At 49.9% G+C, this 18,627-nt stretch overlaps 1 protein-coding gene across 1 annotated transcript in view; it reads left to right on the top strand.

The window, feature by feature from the left end:
* Nucleotides 1-18,627, top strand: part of RAPGEF5 (Rap guanine nucleotide exchange factor 5) — a 107,742-nt gene that overhangs the window by 88,804 nt on the left and 311 nt on the right. Inside the window, exon 8 of the mRNA XM_074269493.1 lies at nt 18,454-18,627. This exon is cut by the window's right edge and continues 311 nt beyond it. Coding sequence (XP_074125594.1) covers nt 18,454-18,627 — 174 coding nt within the window. The remainder of the gene's footprint in view (nt 1-18,453) is intronic.

The following is an 18,627-nucleotide window of genomic DNA, read 5'->3' as shown; positions in this document are numbered from 1 at the left end:
ATTCTTTTAAAGTTCTCTCTGATGTGATTTGGGGTATGGAAGTGACCGGATTCTCAAAGACTTCTGCTTTGAATAGGAGTCCTACTGTGCTGAGAAGGCAGGTGCAGCAATAGACACTGGGCATCCAAGGGTCAGCCCAACTCTGTTTGGAGAGGCCTTCTGCTATATGGAGATAGAGCGTCCTATCTTCATGCCAGATGGATTTTTGGCCACAACAGTTCACGAAGCCCCACACTGAGGCACAGATTTAACAATTTGGATTGTCAGAGAGGGACTCACCATCTGGGTGGATAAAATGTGAGGAAGCTTACCAGATTAAGTCTAAGAGGCCAGGGCATAGGCTAACCCTTCAATCCTGTCCACAGATCCTGCTCTCTATACGTCCACATAGATGAGGTTCAGGGGGAAGGTCTTCCATGAGCATTTTCCTGTTTGTCCTCCTCCATTGCTTACAATTTTTGTACACCCACTTTTACTCATGGTTATGGTGCAGAAGGGATATTAGCAAGAGGGACTGAAATATGGGGCAGCTGGATAAAGTACCAGCCTTAAAGTCAGGAGGACTTGAGTTCAAATCTGGCCTCAGACACTTAATACTTCCTAGCAATGTGACCCTGGGCAAGTCACTTAACCCCAATTGCTTCAGAAAAAAAAGGGAGCCTGAAAAAAACAAGTGGGGATTCCTGGTGTCCAGACTCTGCCTTCTTTTGACATGAATGTGATCCTGGTATCCTGAAGCAGGAAACCCAGGGATGAAGGGGAGTTTCCACTTGCCAGTCAGTGTCTTTGACTCAACTTCCCTTATTTCTGATAGAGATGTTGAATACTTCCACTTCCCACAATTTGGTCTATTGTCTTTAATCTATTGTCTCCTCCATCCCTGATTACCCGGGTACAGCCAAGGTCATCAATTGCTTTTGATTCTTAGAACTCTCTCTCTTAACCAAGCTCATTTCCCCAAATAAAGGACATCATCTTCTTACAACTTAAGGCATTCTAATAGACTCCTTCCAGCTTTTCTTACCTGTATTTTGAGGAAAGTAGTTAATTGTGGGAATTGGGTAAACCACGTGTACTCCATCTTGTGACTCGATTCTGGAAAAGCTCACTTTCCATTCAGTTATGGATCCAGTCCAAATTCGGCCTTTTAAGAAAACTTTATTCACTTGTGGGCGTTGTGTTATTTGAAGCCAGCCCTGTGTGGCTGGGAAACTGGACCACTTCTACTTGCTGTTTAGAGATGCCTAGCTAAGGACCCAGGCTAGGGCCACCAGAAACCCACACAGATCCAAAGGTGGCTGCAAGGGGTTTTCTCGCACTTGCCCATCTTAGGAAGCCCGTATGTTTTATTTGGAAACTGGGCCCCGTTGTCGTTCCCATGTCCCTATGATTGTTTACAGACACTTGTGGGTAAAAAAGATGTCTCCTTTTCTGAATTCAGGGAATTACTTCTGTTGGCCCTTTCCCTCCTAATTTACAAACTTGCTCATCTTTCCTCCAATTAGAGCTGATCAGCTCACCTAATGTTGCATCGTTTCTTTTTAATTACTTGCTCTTCTCTGACTGTCTTTCCCCATATTTGGGGGTCCAGGCCTAAGCTAAAGCGGTCTGACCCAAGTTTCTGAGCAATTGCCATGCACTGTTGAATAAATCAGTACACTTGGAAAATGAAACCTTTATTTCCCTGGTCATTTCATCTTTCACCCTCTTTCTGATCCAAAAGTTCTTACCCTTTGAGGTAAAATGAACCCCTTGGTATCCTGGGAAGGCTTCTCTGAGTCATGTTTTTAAATACATAAAATAAACTGCAAGGGATTGCAAAGGAAACCAAATATTCATGAAAATAAATCCAACTTCACAGACCCCCTGAAATCCATCCACAGACCCTGTTTTAATCAGTCTTGTCTTCCTCATACATCAGCTTGATGTGTCTCTCTGTTCCTCCAGTGATGTTGCCCTGCTGACTTTAGCCTGCCAGCCAGAGCTCTCCCCAAATTGCTCTCCCCCCCCCCCTTATCCAACCACATCTCCCTGAAGCATCATAGGTGTGAGTGAGCCAAGCGGGTAGGCGGCTTTTTATCAGCAGAAGTCTTAAGGCAGGAAGTCTGCAACATTCAGTAAGACATCTTGGGGGCAGTTTGCCTCAGCAGCTAATAACAGATAAGGAGTGGGGATTCAGGAAGCGCAGGGAGGGGGGCCTGTTCCACCGACCCTCAGGGACCAAGCCATGCAGGTATTTCTTCTGGAGAGTTTGCCCAACTTCCAGAGCAGAAGGTGAAAGGGCTGATGGGATGTCTTTGTACTCTTTGGCTTCCTTGAGAGTCTGAGTTCCCAGGAGAGATTTTGCAGCATAGTAGAGACTGAACTGGCCTTTTGTGTCAGCAAGAACTGGTTCAAGCTCTGCTTTTGTCACATATTGGCCGTATGACCCTGGACAAGTTACATAACTTTTCGGTTCTCCAGACAGTTCTCTAAAAGGCGTATATAAGTTTCAGAAGAGGTGCTGACCTGCTTTGGGAGAAGAAGGTTCCATACTGGAAATTTTCCACAAATAACTCACAATCCAAAAAAAACAATATTTTGAGATCAGAAAAAATAATTGAATTTTTAAAAATCAGAATAAAATAAAGACTCTAAAGAGACAGAAAAGACTTTAAGCCAGTCTTGATGTTGAAAGGAAGAATAACATGATATAGAGGAGGAAGAAAAAGAGAATAAATAGACTCTTTGGAGCATCTCTCAATGCCTCATTTTTCTCATCTGTAAAATGGGTATAATAGCACCTGCCTTTCAAGGTGGTAGTGATGATCAAATGAGATAACATATGTAAAGGGCTTTGTAAACCTTTTATTTTTCATTTCTTTTAGTCATTTCCAACTTTCTGTGACTCCATTTGGGGTTTTCTTATCAAAGATATTGGAATGATTTCCTTCTCCAACTCATTTTACAAGTGGGAAACTGAAGCAAATGGGATTAAGTGACTGACCTGGGGTCACATAACTAGTAAATGTCCTAATTCTAGTGCACTATCCACTGAGCTACCCTGCTGCTCTTGTATGCCTTAAAGCATCATAAACACATAACCTATAATTATTATTAACGTATCATTTCAGCCCATCATTCTGCCCAGTGAGGTATTCTATGGTCCCGATTCCATCACCCGGTGTGTTATTTACATCTCCTAATTTTGTGTGATCTGCACATTTCATAATCATGTTATCAAGAGCCTTTATTGAAGTCATCCATAAACGAGCCAAAGCTCTCCCGGTGGAGTTCCTTTCAGAAGGTGATTGATGGATTCCCTCTATCTTTACTCTGTCCTCTCATTCGCATAGCCCCAGCAGTTTCCATTTATGATTTTTTGAAATATTGTGTCCAAGATTATTTTTTTTCTACAATAGTTTTCAAAGAGTTCAGTGATTCTTCAATTCTCTCTCTCTGACCTGATTTCCAGATCCATTGTTTTTTTTTCCTTTATCAACCATCTTATATTTTTTCTATTGTTGAGTCTTTTGACTCTGTTCTCATAGTTTTGGTTATCTCATGAAGTCATTCATTTCTGTTTAATCTATTCCAGTTTTCAGAGATTCTATTTCTTGTGGAAGGCTCAGTGGCATTCTGCCAAGCTACTTGTTCTCTGAATTCTTTCCTCCACAGTTTTTCAGTAACTTCTTATTTCTTGCTTAAGTATCTGAGGTGAGATTTGAACTTGGATTTTTTGGTTCATGGCTTGAGGCTCTATCCATTGCACAGGGTTTCTCATTAGATTTTTTTTTTTTTTTTTGCTGAGGCAATTGGGGTTAAATGACTTGCCCAGGGTCACACAGCCAGGAAGTGTTAAGTGTCTGAGACCAGATTTGAATTCGGGTCCTCCTGAATTCAGGGCTGGTGCTCTATCCACCGCACCCCCTAGCGGCCCCCTCTCATATTTTTCTTGATCATTATTCAGTCTGATGGGGCTAAAGGCAAAGGTTGGCCAGAGTCACCCTGCTGCTGAGTAGCTAGGGTGAGACTCAAAAAATCTTCCTGCTCTGTGAAATGAAGAGATCTGGTGATGGTTCAAGCCCCACTTCTTACCCCTCCTGACTTGTGTCCCTGGACAAATAAGTGCTCGATTCGACTCCCTGACTGACAGGTGGGAGAAGGTGCTAACTTACACTGGTGAATGACATTCCCTTACCAGGGAGTTCACTATATTGGTGAAATGGCCGGATTAGTCTCTATCCCTATATTTCTTTTTAAAACAAAAACCAGTGATGTCTGGCCGAGAGCTCAGGTAAAACCCTTTCCTAGGATCCTACTTGGACGCCCCACGATGGCGATTTCTGTGGTAATCCAGCCAAGTCTCAGAGAGATGCTGTTCCCAGTGGTGGGTTGAATTTAAAAGCTGACAGGGTGGGGGATGATCCCGGAATCTGAAGTTCATCGTGATCGAGCATCCTTTTTGTTTATCTGTCACCAGGGGGATTTTGGAAGTATAAAAGAATTCCAGATCTCCCGTGGCAGATAGCCAATTTTGCTGCAACCGAGTCTCGGAGAGTTCCCTGGGATGTTGGGAAGTTAGGAGACTTGGCTAAGTTCACCCAGGCAGTATGGACCCCAACACCATACTGACTCTATTGTCTTAGTCTGGTCCAAGAACGCTTTAATATAGGAGCAAAGCATTTTGAAGAATGAATGTTCTTACTGCCGCATAAAGGAGCTGGAAAAATATTCCAGACTCCCAAACTCAAATCCTTTTATGTGTTCCCTGGATTTTTGTTGTTCATTTTGAGGGGGAAATGTTACTTTGTCTTTGAATCTGCCTTTACTTTCAAATTTGCCCTTTAACCCTGGAAGTCATGTTGGGGAGAATTTAGGAGTCCAGTCTCAGGAGGGGGGAGATTGGACCGGGATTCTCCCAATGGCCGGGAGGCCGCTTTGGAGAGGAAGGAGCAGCCCGGGAGGTTCTCACGCCGGTAAATCATCCTTATCTTGAGTTTCCTCCTCCCTTCTGGTGTTTCAGGATGAGAGGATTTACCGAGACTCGTTCTCAAGGTCTCGTTGGCAGCCCGGAGTCAGCCTGAGTGTTATTGTGAAAATACAAGATGACATTGAAAATGGGAGTTGTTGTCAGGACTTGTGTTGTCTGCGCTGAAGGGTTTTAGATGATCAGAGCGAGGTGTCTAGTTAATTTTAAATTAGAATTTAACAGGAGGGGGACTCGACATAATAATAATAATAATAATAATAATAATAATAATAATAATAATAATAATAATAACAAGAACAGAAATTATAATAGTTTTTGTTTGGGTTTGCAAAGTCCTGAAGGTTAAAGAACTTGTCCAGTGACAGAGACAAGCCTGTGCTTTCCTACCGCACCTCAAAAGCGTGGGATACTGGGAAGTTTCCCCAATCCTGCTAGTACCAAATCTACCTGATTTGTAATGGCTGACTCCAGGTACTCCAGTAGTTCCCAATCCAGCCCATCTCCGCTCACTCCTTCCTGTATCCCTGTGGAATGAGCCCATCTTCACCCTTCCATGATTTTGCTCAACTACAATCTCCTGGCTCCATCTCCTTTTTGTTTGTTTGCTGTGTTTGGTTTTTGTTGTGTGTTTGTTTGTTTGTTTGTTTGTTTTTAAGTCATAGAGATCATTCTCAGGCCGAGTACTTTGATACAACCTGAATCTGACAATTTATTCATTTTAAATTGGATGTTTTGCGAATGAGAAAAAAAACAGGACAGGCCGCGTGCAGGAGTAATTGGTGACGATGGAGCAGATGTTCTCTCAATTTCCCTTCATGCTCCCACTGGGGCCTGGCAAAAATTGCACTTGCCTCCCAGCCCTCCCTCTCCAATCCCATGACTCTGTTTATTATAATTAGAGACATTAAGTCCAAATGATCAGCCGTGGTTTCCGGGTATGCTCTAACCCAGAAACCCTTTTGCAGTTGTCTTTGTGTAGCTGATGAGGCTCCAGACCTCGGCTCTGAGTCTTCGGGATTATGGGGAATTTAGGAAATGATGAGGCAAAGGTGGAATAACCTGCCAGTCATCCACTGGAGGCCAGTGAGTTGGCAAAGGATCAGCAGAAGAAATGGCCACTAACAGGGACATTCGATTATCTCTGACTTCCGTTTGCTTCTGGGAATTCTAGGAGTGCCTTCTTTGACATTTTTAAAATGAGAGAATTCAATATTTGTGTTTCAATTCAATTTGACAGCCGTTCATTAGGGGCCCACAGGGTACCAGGCCCTGTCCTAGGGGCTGGGAATAAAAAGACAGAAGCAAATCTCACCCTTCTCTCAAGGATTTTCTGTATGAGGGTGGGGATGGGGTCTGATGGACACACAGGGGACTAAATATGAATAAAAATCATGGAAATTATCTTCAAGAAGGGGAGAGCGATGACTGCTGGATGAGCCCAGATCCAGCCAAGTCAACGAATTTCCAACTTGCTCCGTACCAGGCATTGGGCTAAGGGTTGGGGACGCCAAAAAAGGGAAGCTTATCCCTGCCTTCAGCTGGATGAAGGGGCTCACAGGGAAGGAGAGTGGGAGAAGAAGTCCTTCCCCCCTGGGAAAGACCGTGTAAGGGCTGGCCTCCACACTTGGGGGCTCTGGAGGAACTAAGAAGGCACAGGAAGGGGCTGCAGAGGGGGCGGGACCTTTGAGGAGAAGGGATCTTCCAGCCTGGGACAGCTGCAGGTATTAGAAGTGTCAGAATGGAAAGGAAGAACATGTGGAAATGAGACATTGTGGCTTAACCAGCAGCCAGGGCTCCTTTGGAGAGCTCCCACTAAGGGCCGGAAGAGCGCTCGTCATGGTGGAGGTTGCTTTGTGCCTGAATGGTTGCTGAGATTTCTTGTGATTGTGGGACCAGGCAGTATTTACAACTGGTCTGAATTGATGTTTGCTTTTTGTACTACCCTTGGGGAGGACTTGGGACTTGGGGGCGCTCTTGGCTCGGCCACCAAGTCCTCATGGGACTTGGGGGGAGCCCCAGACTTCCCTCCTCTGTGAAATCCAAGAGTGCTCTCCGCGACCTTGAAGGTCCCCTGTGCTCCTAAGTCAGTGATCCCTGGGAGATACCGGGAGCCCCCATCCCTCAGGAGCGGGAAGCGGAGCAAGGCACATCTTTGCCCTGGCTGAGGGCGGCCGCCCGCTGCTGGGTTCTAGGAGCGTTGCTGAAGATAAGAAAGTCTAGTCTGGGCATTTTCTTTGGGGGTCGAGGAGAATGAGGAGGGGGGTGAAAAGCCAATTTCCTGAGAGCCCAGAAATGGCCGCCAGGATCCCGGCTCCCGGGGCCGGATCTGCTGCGTGGGAGCCGAATGGGCCCCGGGGAGCCCGAGCTGCCGACTCCATATCTGTCCTCGACCCAAGGTCAAATGGAAGTTAATGACCCTTTACCCGCCAGAGAGGTGGGCGTCGGAGCATGTAACAGATTCTTAATGTGTGTGTGTGTGTGTGTGTGTGTGTGTGTGTGTGTGTGTGTGTGTGTGTGTGACGGAGAAACAGAGACAAAGGCACACACAGAGAGGCAGAGAGAGATTGTCAGAGAGACAGAGACACAGAGACATACTCAAAGAGGCAGAGATAGACACACACAGAGAGAGACAGACAGATACCAAGAGAGACAGAGAGACAGACAGTGACACACACAGAGACAGAGACAGAGAGAGACAGAGACAGAGAAAGATAGAAATAGAGAGAGACAGGCAGTTACACACACAGAGAGACAGACAGATACCAAGAGAGACAGAGAGACAGACAGTGATACACAGAGACAGGGAGAGACAGAGACAGAGAAAGATAGAAATAGAGAGAGACAGACGGTTACACACACAGAGAGACAGACAGATACCAAGAGAGACAGAGAGAGACAGAGACAGAGAAAGATAGAAATAGAGAGAGACAGACAGTGACACACACAGAGAGACAGAGACAGAGAGGCAGAGACAGTGACCCAGAGAGAGACATACACAAAGAGGCAGAGATAGACACAGAGAGAGACAGACAGATACCAAGAGAGACAGAGAGACAGACAATGACACATACAGAGACAGAGAGAGACAGATATAGAGACAATGACAAAGACAGAGATAGATACACAGAGATAGTGATTCACAGAGACAGAAACAAAGAGATAGAGACACACAGAGAGACAGAGATTCAGAGACAGAGACAAAGGCAGAGACAGAAACAGGGACAGTACAAGAGTGAGCTCCTTGTGCCATACCATGCCATGGCTCCTGGGACTTCCCGGCTTGCCAGCCCTTCCCCTCCCGCTTGTGTGCCCCGGTGCCCTGCGTGTGCCAGCCCTCCAGATCCAGGTCCCTAATGCAATCAGAAGCCTTTTCCTTAACGATCTCCAGTTTGCCTTTGTTTCTTTAATTAGTTGATGTGGCAGCTGAGGAGGGCCGGGCTCAGCCTGAGGCAGAGTCTCTCCGGGGGGCGGGGGCTTCTCTGGCAAAGGGACTTGGGGGGCTTGGGAGAGGACACAGTCTGTGCTAACTTAGGCTCCCTAAATCCACGTTGACCTGACTTTCTTATTGGGGTGCGGGGGGTGGGGGTGGGGGAGTCGTCTCCACAAGCCAGACTGTGAATTATTAGCGAGGGGGTTCATCAGAAACCAGATGCCCAGAGAGTCCGGGAAATTGAATAACAGCCTCGCGGTTAGGAGGGACAAAGAGAAATGTGTTTCCGGCACTCATCTGGAGAGTTTAGGGTTCCGGGGGCAGCTTCCTGCTCTCGGGGTGCAGACCTTTGGGCTTCATCTTGATGTGGTCTGCTGCTTTCCCCCCTTTTTCTCGGCTCACAGCATCAGCATCCTAGTTAAGGCCCCCACCCCCCCCTTTCTTGGGGCTTCTGGGGAGTCTGTCCCCTAGGTCTAGGGGTGCTTCCCAGGGCTTCTGGGGAGTCTCCCTGCTCTAGGCCTGCTTCTGGCCTTGGTGCTAATATTCCTAAAGCACAGATCCGCCCCTGTACCCCTTCACTCCTCCCCACCCCCAAATCTTTGCTGGTTCCCCTGCCTCTAGGGAAGAGTGCAGTCCCAGCTCCCACAATATGGCTCCTCCTTCCTTTTCCAGCCTTGTTGCATGGCCCTCCCTGTTCATAGCCTCTGCTCCATTCCCGCAGGTCTCAACCCCATCCCCCAGAATCCTCAGCTTCCTCTATTGCCAGCTCAGCCCACAGGCTGGCCTCTTTCCCGCTCTGCGTTGAGCTCCACGTGCTTTGTTCTTCCCTCCAGATTGGGTTTATGTGACCATCAGGGAGGAGGCGAGGGTGACCCGAGAGCTTGAGCCCGGAGCCCCCTCCAAGAGCAGACGACAAGGGAGCTTCTTTGGGGAACAAAAGGGCCCGGCCGTGTGTTTTAGGAGACGGTGATTTGTTTCCCCAGCGCCTTCATGTCCAGTATATCCTTCCCCCTCCTCTGCAGGGCCTTCTCCCTCACAGCAAGAACTAGAAAGTTCCGCCCAACCGTGCGCACCGGGCTAGATTCTCAAGGAGAAATTCTGCTAAAGTCGGTTATTCTTTCATCGTCTTCATTTGGGTTTGTTCCTCGGGCAGATGCTTTCAAAAGAGAAATGGCTCCGTGTAGAGACCAGCGCTCTGTGGCTGCTTTTTGGATGAGTAGAAAAGAAAGATATTTTCCTCTCAGAGCTCAGAATCCACTGTGGGATCCTTTTCCTTATCATCCCATTTTTACTGATGGGATAACTGAGGTTTACTCCCCCAAAGATGAATCAAATACTTGTTTTTACTTGAGTCATTCAGCAAACAAAGATCAAACTAAGGGGTTGAGCTTGTTGACTCTCTGCTTTTTGCTTTCCACATGAATATGCTTTTGTGGATTTGCTACCAGAAGTTATTGATGAAAAGAGATAAAATGGATTTTGAAGTCTCCAAAGTTTTCACTCAGGTTATCCATCTGTCCCGGTCCAAAGCCTCCCACTAATGCTCCCACTTGGAGCTCCCTCCTGGGCTGAACTCCATCCACCTGTGAGGGAGGGCAAGCTCGCCCTCCAGCCGGTCCTGAATGGGGCTTCCCGTCCATCCCTCCTCGACATCCTGCCACCTTCCCTGTTGCTGCCCCCTTCTAGCTCTTGATCTAGGAACAGTTTGGGGAGTGTTCCCATTGCTGCCCTGTATAGCCCACTCCACTCACCATTCCTAGGTGACTTAACCCAGCCCTCCCCTGGAGTATCAGCCCCATGGAAGCGGGGACTATGTCACTCTTGAAGCTGTATTTCTTTTACTCAGCACAGTGTCTGACATATAGTATAGACCAGGGGTCCTCAAACTTTTTAAACAGGGGGCCAGTTCCCTGTCCCTCAGACTGTGGGAGGCCGGACTGTAGTAAAAACAAAAGCTCACCCTCTGTCTCCGCCCTCAGCCCATTTGCCATAACCGGCAGGCCTCATAAATGTCCTCAGCAGCCGCATTTGACCCATGAGCCGTAGTTTGAGAACCCCTGGTATAGACTTAATACATGTGCATTCTTTCTTTCTTTCTTTCTTTCTTTCTTTTTCTTTCTTTCTTTCTTTCTTTCTTTCTTTCTTTCTTTCTTTCTTTCTTTCTTTCTTTCTTTCTTTCTTTCTTCCTTCCTTCCTTCCTTCCTTCCTTCCTTCCTTCCTTCCTTCCTTCCTTCCTTCCTTCCTTCCTTCCTTCCTTCCTTCCTTCCTTCCTTCCTTCCTTCCTTCCTTCCTTCCTTCCTTCCTTCCTTCCTTCCTTCCTTCCTTCCTTCCTTCCTTCCTTCCTTCCTTCCTTCCTTCCTTTCTTTCTCTCCAGTAGACAAGCGTCTCAGAGTACAGGTCACTGCAGGACTTACCCATTTGGGGCGCTGTGGAGAAGGGGCCAACAGTGGGCTTAACTCACTAAGTACCTGGCTTGAGCCTCTGCTGAAGGCCCGGGCCCTGTGCCGGGCTCTGAGGATGCCATCGATGACAAAATGAAAGACGCAAAATTAGCCATCCCTACTCAGGGGCTTCCGTTCTCCTGGGAAGAAAGAGGAGTAGACGGGATAGTTATTTGAGACCCATGCAGAGGAAATGTGCTGTGACTGGGGAGAGGGAGGCAGAGCCGGGGGGCTGGGTGGGCAGAAAGAAGGTGGTCCCTGAGCAGGAAGGAGGAGGGAGGGCAGTCCAAGCCCTGGAGGCCCTAGGAGGGAGATGGAGTAACCAGGGGAACAGCAATAAGACCAATCTGATGGAGCTTTGGCTGCTCCAGGAGACGTGGAGAAGCACAGAGTGCACAGTTTAAGGAAGACAGACTTTGGAGTCAGAGGAAGTGAGTTCAGATGCTGCTTCTGTGCTTTATCCCTTCCTCAGGGACTTTCAGAACACTCTTCTCCGGGTTTCAGCTTAAAGGAGGGACTTGAGATCCTTGGGAAAGGAGGGATGCTCAGGCTGGAAAGAAATGCCCCGAAGAGGGGGCTGCTTTTCATCTCCCTCACCACTGGGCCGCTTGCCCAAGGTGAGGGAGGGAGGCCCCTCTCCTGCCTGGCCATGGGGGAGGGACATTTTTATTTTCAGTCTCAGCCTCTGCCCTGTACACTGAGGTCTTGATTAGTTCAAAGAAGGAATCCCTCCAGGGAAGTGGTCCTCTGTATTCTAATTCCCACTTCGAAATTAAAATTATGAAAAATATGGTTGGTTATTTCAGTTCAGTGGAAATAAAGCATGGTCGCCAGCCCACAGAATTAATTCTTTTAATGATTTGGGGATTTTAAGAAGGCTTAGCAGTCTGAAGGTCTGAGTTCAAATCCAGATGTCGGATTTAGTGACTTATGGGACTTTGGGGAAGTGATTTTTCTTGCTCTGGGCCTCAGATGAGGGGCTGGATAAGAGTATTTCAGAATCTTTTCCAGAATAAATCCTTTGATGCCATGAACCCTTGAGGCAGACCCCCTTAACAGGGGTGAATCTGGGCAGACTGGGGTCAAAATGAATGACGCCAGATGTGATGTCACAGATCTGTGGGGAACATGAAAAACTCCATCATTTGGCCTGACTTGGGAGGGGAGAGTGGGGGGGGGCAGCAGTGTTGCCCTTTGGCTCTGTCCCTGACTCGGTGTGCCATGCAGGGTCAGGCCCTGGCCTCCCAGAGTTGACCTAGAGGTTTTTCTCATGAGAACATTTGCAGAATAAATAAGAACATTCGAAAACCTATTGTGCCAGAATCAATAAACACTGGAGAAAATGACGAGCATTATCGCTATATTTTATTTTGGGGACATCCAGGCTGGCCTCGGCAGTCACAATGAGTGATTTTTCTGGGAGAAAAAAGTATAATCTTGAAGATATTTCATTTTAGGAGCTGGTTTGAACCAGTAAGAACAGGAAAGGGGCTGAGTCAGGAACCCAGTTATTGGAGCTGAGCCGGGGCCATTTCCTGGTCCGCTGGGCTGGGCTGGGCTGGGGTCTGAGCAATGATGGGTGGGGCAGCCTGTCCTTTCCCCCCAAAAAGCGCTTAACGTCTTGGCTTGGTGACCGAAACCTTTCATAATGGACATTCACTTTATGACCTTCTGAGACCAATTGAGGAAGTTCACACCTCTTTGTGTTATTGTTCCAGTCTGGCTGGCCCAGAAAGCACTGGGACAAGTTTATCTTTCTTCCCAGAAGGAAAAGAGTTGCCAAGTTGGAAGAGTTGGCCCGTTGGGTCCCTCCTGGGCTTCAGGGGGTGGGGGTCTCTTGGGTGTGGGTGGGAGCTGCTTGGATTACTTCCCCATTGGTACACGTGGCGCTTTATTGAGGTTAAGGGAGATGCCCATGATCATGTAGCTAGTTAGGGTCTGAGGCCGGGTTTGGACCCAGATCTCCCCTTCTCCAGGTCCAGTGCCCTGTCCACTGCACCACCAGCTGTCTCAGGAAGCTTTAAGTGCTCACTCTGTGCCAAGCACTTGGCCCGATGGTGGGAGCACGGGCTCACATAGATGGCCATTGCCTCAAGGTGTGCCATAGTGCATGGGGAGTCCCGCTGCGAGTCAAAAAGACCTGAGTTCAAATCCAGCCTCAGACACTTCCTAGCCGTGTGACCCAGGACAAATTCCTTTACCCTGTTTGCCTTATTTTCCTCATCTGTCAAATGAGCTGATGAAGGAAAAGGCAAACCCCTCTTGTATCTTTGCTAAGAAAACCCCCAACAGGGACACAGAGAGTCGGCCATGACTGAAATGAGGGAACAACAATAAGGGGAGACAACGCCTTTTTCAGCTGCTTGGAAATTCTTTGAACTCCCACCACTGACTGTGACCAAATTAAGCATCTTCATTTTTAACTCCCCGGTGTCCTTCGTTTTAGGGCCATCTCTGAGCTCCCCATTCTTCTCCCCACCACTGCCTCATCCTTGCTTGTTCTTTATACGGAAAATGGACATGAGGGGACCAGATGGACAGAGCTTTCCTTTCTTTTCTGGGCTGGCTGTTATCCCTTGCACTCCCTTCTGTTCCAAATTTTCCCCTCCTTCCCTCCACCCCCTCCCCTAGATGGCAGGCATTCCCATACACGTTACATGGGTTATAGTATATCCTAGATACACTCTATGTGTGCAGAACCGAATGGTTCTCTTGTTGCACAGGAAGAATTGGATTCAGAAGTAAAAATAACCTGAGAAGAAAAACAAAAAATGCTCACCGTTTACCCTGTTTATCTCTTGAAAGGAAACAAAGTCTCTCTTGAAAAAAAGTTAGGGGAGAAGAGGTTAGAGATTCCATTCTGCCTCCTTTCAAACCATACAATTACCCCTGTGCTATATATGGGAGACAGGCCTTGTTAAAGTCAGCTGAGCCTTCTCCTCAATGGACCCAACCACTCTTCTTAGGGAGCCTCTTGTGGTTTCTCTGATTTTTGAAAATAAACACACACACACACACACTCACACACACACACACACACTCACACACACACACACACAAACACACACACTCACACACTCACACTCACACACACACACACACACTCACACACACACACTCACACACACACACACACACACACACACTCACACACACACACACACTCACACACACACACAAACACACACACTCACACACTCACACTCACACACACACACTCACACACACACACTCACACACACACACACACAAACACACACACTCACACACTCACACTCACACACACACACACACACTCACACACACACAAACACACACACTCACACACACACACACACAAACACACACACACTCACACACACACACACAAACTCACACTCACACACACACACACACACACTCACACACACACAAACACACACACTCACACACACACACAAACACACACACACACACTCACACACACACACACACAAACACACACACACACTCACACACACACACACACACTCACACACACACACACACTCACACACACACACACAAACACACACACACACACACACTCACACACACACAAACACACACACTCACACACACACACAAACACACACACTCACACACTCACACTCACACACACTCACACGCACACTCACACACACACTCACACACACACTCACACACACACTCACACACACACTCACACTCACACACTCACACACACCCACACTCACACTCACACACACACACACTCACACACACTCACGCACACACACACACACACACACACACACACTCACACATCTTAGAGGGCCATAATATTGATCCTTTTATTGGTGCACTCTAACCTGCCTTCTGTCACCATCAATCCTCCCAATTCCTCATCACCCCACAGCACTGACCACTCAGTCACTCATGGCCAAGGTTCCACATGAGATCAGCACCAGCGGGGACTGTTGCACACGCTCTGAAGGCAGGACCCTCATGGGCCCCTCCCCCTGCACATTTTTGCTTCTTAGCTGTTTGGCTACAAACTTCCCCAAATGATGATCTGTCTCTCGTTTATCTGTGCATCTGCACCTCTAACAGAGTGTCATGTACCGGTAGGTACCTAATAAATATGTATTGACCTGATTCGAGAAAAGCCACGTGAGCAAAGAAGTGAAGACTGAGGGGCTAATGACCAAACAGCTGCGCCATTCCTTGTAATGAGATCTCGCGGTTCTACGAGACTTGGTGAGCAGGACGGGAAGCAGCACATGAACGGATGCTTAGTGAAGGGAGCGGAACCAGGAGGACACGGTGTTCGGTAACAGTAATGTCGTGCAGTGGTTGACTGTGAATGATTAGCGCGGCTCAGTAATATAATGACCCAAGATAATTCCAAAGGATTTACCATAAAGAATATATCCACCTATTGAAAAAAAAAAAAAGCTGATGGCGTCTGACGGCGGGGCAAAGCACACTTTAGCTTTCTTGTTCTTGGGGTGGGGGAGGGGAGAGTCTTTTTTATTACAAGATGGCTAATATGAAAATGTTTCACGTGACTGTCCATGTCTAATCCAGATCATCTCAAAGGAGAGGAAAGAGACTTTTTTCTCTCTGAATGTCTTAATTTTTTACTAAAAGTTTATTTTCGGAGCACACGCATGGACAATTTTTCTTTTTTATGGAAATGAATGACTCAGTTTTTCCACACGGACCCATGCACAACCTTGCGCTCCGAATTTCTCCCCTCTCCCATCCCTCCCCCTAAGTGACACGTAATCCAATATACAGTAAACACGTACAATACTTCTACGCGTATTTCCACAATTCTCGAGCCGCACAAGAAAAATCAGATCAAAAAGGAAAAAAATGAGAAACAAACCAAAATGGGAGCGAACAGCAGCAGAGCGCGTGAGCAGCTGGTCCCCTCAGTCCTCTCTCTGGGTGCAGAGGCTCCCTCCCTCCCAAGATCACGGGAACTGGCTTCAGTTGGAAGGACAGAATTTTTGGAAAAGGAATGTTAATATTTAGTCCCTGCATCTGGGGGGAGGGGAAAAGTTGGAACAGAAGGTTTTGCAATTGTCAATGCTGGAAAATTACCCCAAAAAAATTAAAAAAAAGAAACTAATGTTAAAATTGTCTTTACATGTAATTGTGAAAAAAGAAACGATTATTCCGAAGAAAAAGCTTCTCGCGAAGTCAGTGAGTCATTTCCGGTCAGAAAGAAGGGCACTCGGTCTTTCTCTCCAGGCCGCTCCTCCGCTTGGTCTCGTTCAAGTCCCTCAAAATCGCCCCCTCTGAGGTCACTAACGGAAGCCTGACTTAAAGGACGGACTTGTTGCAGCGCTTTCGGGTCTAGTGACTCCATCAAAGCGGAAAGAGAAGGGAGCGCCCAGAAGGAGCCCGGCGCCGCGGGAGGGGGGGCTCCCGGAGCGGCCAGGGCGGGTCTCCCATGGGTCCCGGGGCTCGGGCCAAATCGCCGCAAAGTGAGCCCAGGGGAGCGTTAAGAGGCTCACCCGCTTGTGGGATGGGGGTAAGCTGGGGCGGGAGGAGGGGGTGGGGCGTCGCCCCTCGAGGCAGGGAGACCAGCAGGGGGCAGGACCCCGCGGGAGGGCGGGAGCACGGCCCCGGACTCCGCTGGCTTCCCAGGAGCCAGGCACCACTAACCGGTGCTAAGGCCGCGTTCTTCCGGCGCTGAGGCCGCGGCACAGGTTTTGTAAACGTCCGGTTGTAGACTTAACTTCCGTCCTTGTTCCGTTCGCTCTTTCCCGACTTGAGTCTGTGTAGACTCTGCTTGTTCCATTTGCCACATCTGGAGAATGGATCCGGCTGCCTTTGCCTCCCCAGCAAAGCCCACCAGTCATTTCTGAGACCTGCCGCTAGAGGGAGCCTCTCTGCCAACGGGCCTCCACCATGGATGACTCCGCGTGGAGTCTCTCGTCCGGGTCCGAGGTCCCCAGACTGCGCCGCCTCGGCGCCCGCGCTCAGCGTCTTGCTCCCAAGGACGGAACGAAGCCCTAACAGACGCTGCTTCGCTCACTGTCGCTCGGAGCGCTGCGGGAGGCCGAGCCCCGTTCCCTCCCCGCCTCCGGACTCTGTGAGCGGGAGCCCCGCGCCGCCCCAAGCAGACCCCGGGGAGTCAGGCCCCGGGTTCCCGCCCTTCCCGCTCCTCGTGCGGTGGTTTCCGAGCCTCCCTTTCCCTTCTCGAACCCGAGGGCTTTGCTCTAGCTCACTTCGGAGCTCAGCCCTCTGTGCTCCTAGGAAACTGTCCATACTGGCATGGGCCAGCCCGCCCATTTCCCCAGGAGAAAACTGAGGTCCCAGGGAGAGGTCCCCCGTCCCTCAGGGGGGATTTAAAGCGAGGGAGGACCGAAGGATCCATGCGCTCACGTTACCGCGCAGAAGCCGAGGCGGGGGAGTGAGCCGCCAAGGCCGCCGACAGAGCTCAGAACTGAGGGACCTCGGATCAGGGCCCCAGCGAGGGCTCGGCGTCCGTTTGCTGTAACAGAAAAGCATTTCAGTGCGGGGCTTGCTTCTTTTATGACTTTAAAGAACATCCTTCTGCGGGGCCAGCGGCCTTCAACCACGCCCCGGGGCACAGAGGGGGCCCGGGGCACAGAGGGGGCCGGGGCACAGAGGGGGCCGGGGCACAGAGAGGGCCCGGGGCACAGAGGAGGCTGGGGCACAGAGGGGGGCCGGGGCACAGAGGGGGCCGGGGCACAGAGAGGGCCCGGGGCACAGAGGAGGCTGGGGCACAGAGGGGGGCCGGGGCACAGAGGGGGCCGGGGCACAGAGGGGGCCGGGGCACAGAGGGGCCGGGGCACAGAGGGGGCCGGGGCACAGAGGGGCCGGGGCACAGAGAGGGGCCGGGGCACAGAGGAGCCCCGGGGCACAGAGGGGGCCGGGGCACAGAGGAGGCCGGGGCACAGAGGAGGCCGGAGTACAGAGGGGGCCCGGGGCACAGAGGGGGGCCGGGGCACAGAGGGGGCCCGGGGCACAGAGGGGGCCCGGGGCACAGAGGGGGAGACTAAATGATCGGGCAAGTTTAGCCCGTTGGTTTAGAGCTGGAAGGGCCCGGCGAAGGGAAGCTCTTGGCCCCGGCTCCCGCGGTTCGAACCCAATTATCGCTGGGGATGTTCTGTTCCCCCCTACACCCCCCCTCCCGTACTCTAAGACTTTGGGCGGATGGGAAACATCGGGGGCTTTTCCAATAAACTTGCATGGGATGAGACCCCGCTTCCACAGCGAAGCCTTAGGCCTGGGAAAAGTGGGGCGGCAGCGCCATCTGGTGGACGTGGAGCAGATCTCTGCCTCCAAGCCGGGGGAGCTCGCTGGGCCCTGCCTCTGTCCCCACTGACAAAATTTCCCTTCCACCCACGCACGGGCATGTCTGGAGCCCCGGCTCCCGAAGTCCGGGAAAACTCTTCCCTCCCGGCAGCTGAGCAGCAGCAGAAGCGCACAGGGCTCCATCTACGAAACGGCGTCATGCAGTCTGACTGTGTGCTCTGCTGTCCGTGGGACCCCTCCATCTGACTGCGGGCCGCGCAGGACTCCTGGAGAGCGGGGCCGTCCCCCTCGGATCCGGGGCTGAGTGCAGCACCCTCACCGACCGAACTTCACAGGAGAGCGAAGGTCCCGGACGCGGGCCCTTTCTCAGCGCTCGGACCCGGTGCTGGCGGCCGCCGCACGGTGCGAACCCGCGGGACATCGGCCTAAAAGCCCGTCTTACAGAGAATTCAACCAGGGAGGACCCCGCGCCGTGGGGATGGAGATACAGGGGCTCTCGCGCTGGCCCC

This window comes from Sminthopsis crassicaudata, chromosome 5, assembly GCF_048593235.1.
Source record: "Sminthopsis crassicaudata isolate SCR6 chromosome 5, ASM4859323v1, whole genome shotgun sequence".
NCBI lineage: Eukaryota > Metazoa > Chordata > Mammalia > Dasyuromorphia > Dasyuridae > Sminthopsis > Sminthopsis crassicaudata.
The sequence above is the reverse complement of the archived record's forward strand: the minus strand, read 5'-3'. Positions and strand labels throughout refer to the sequence as shown.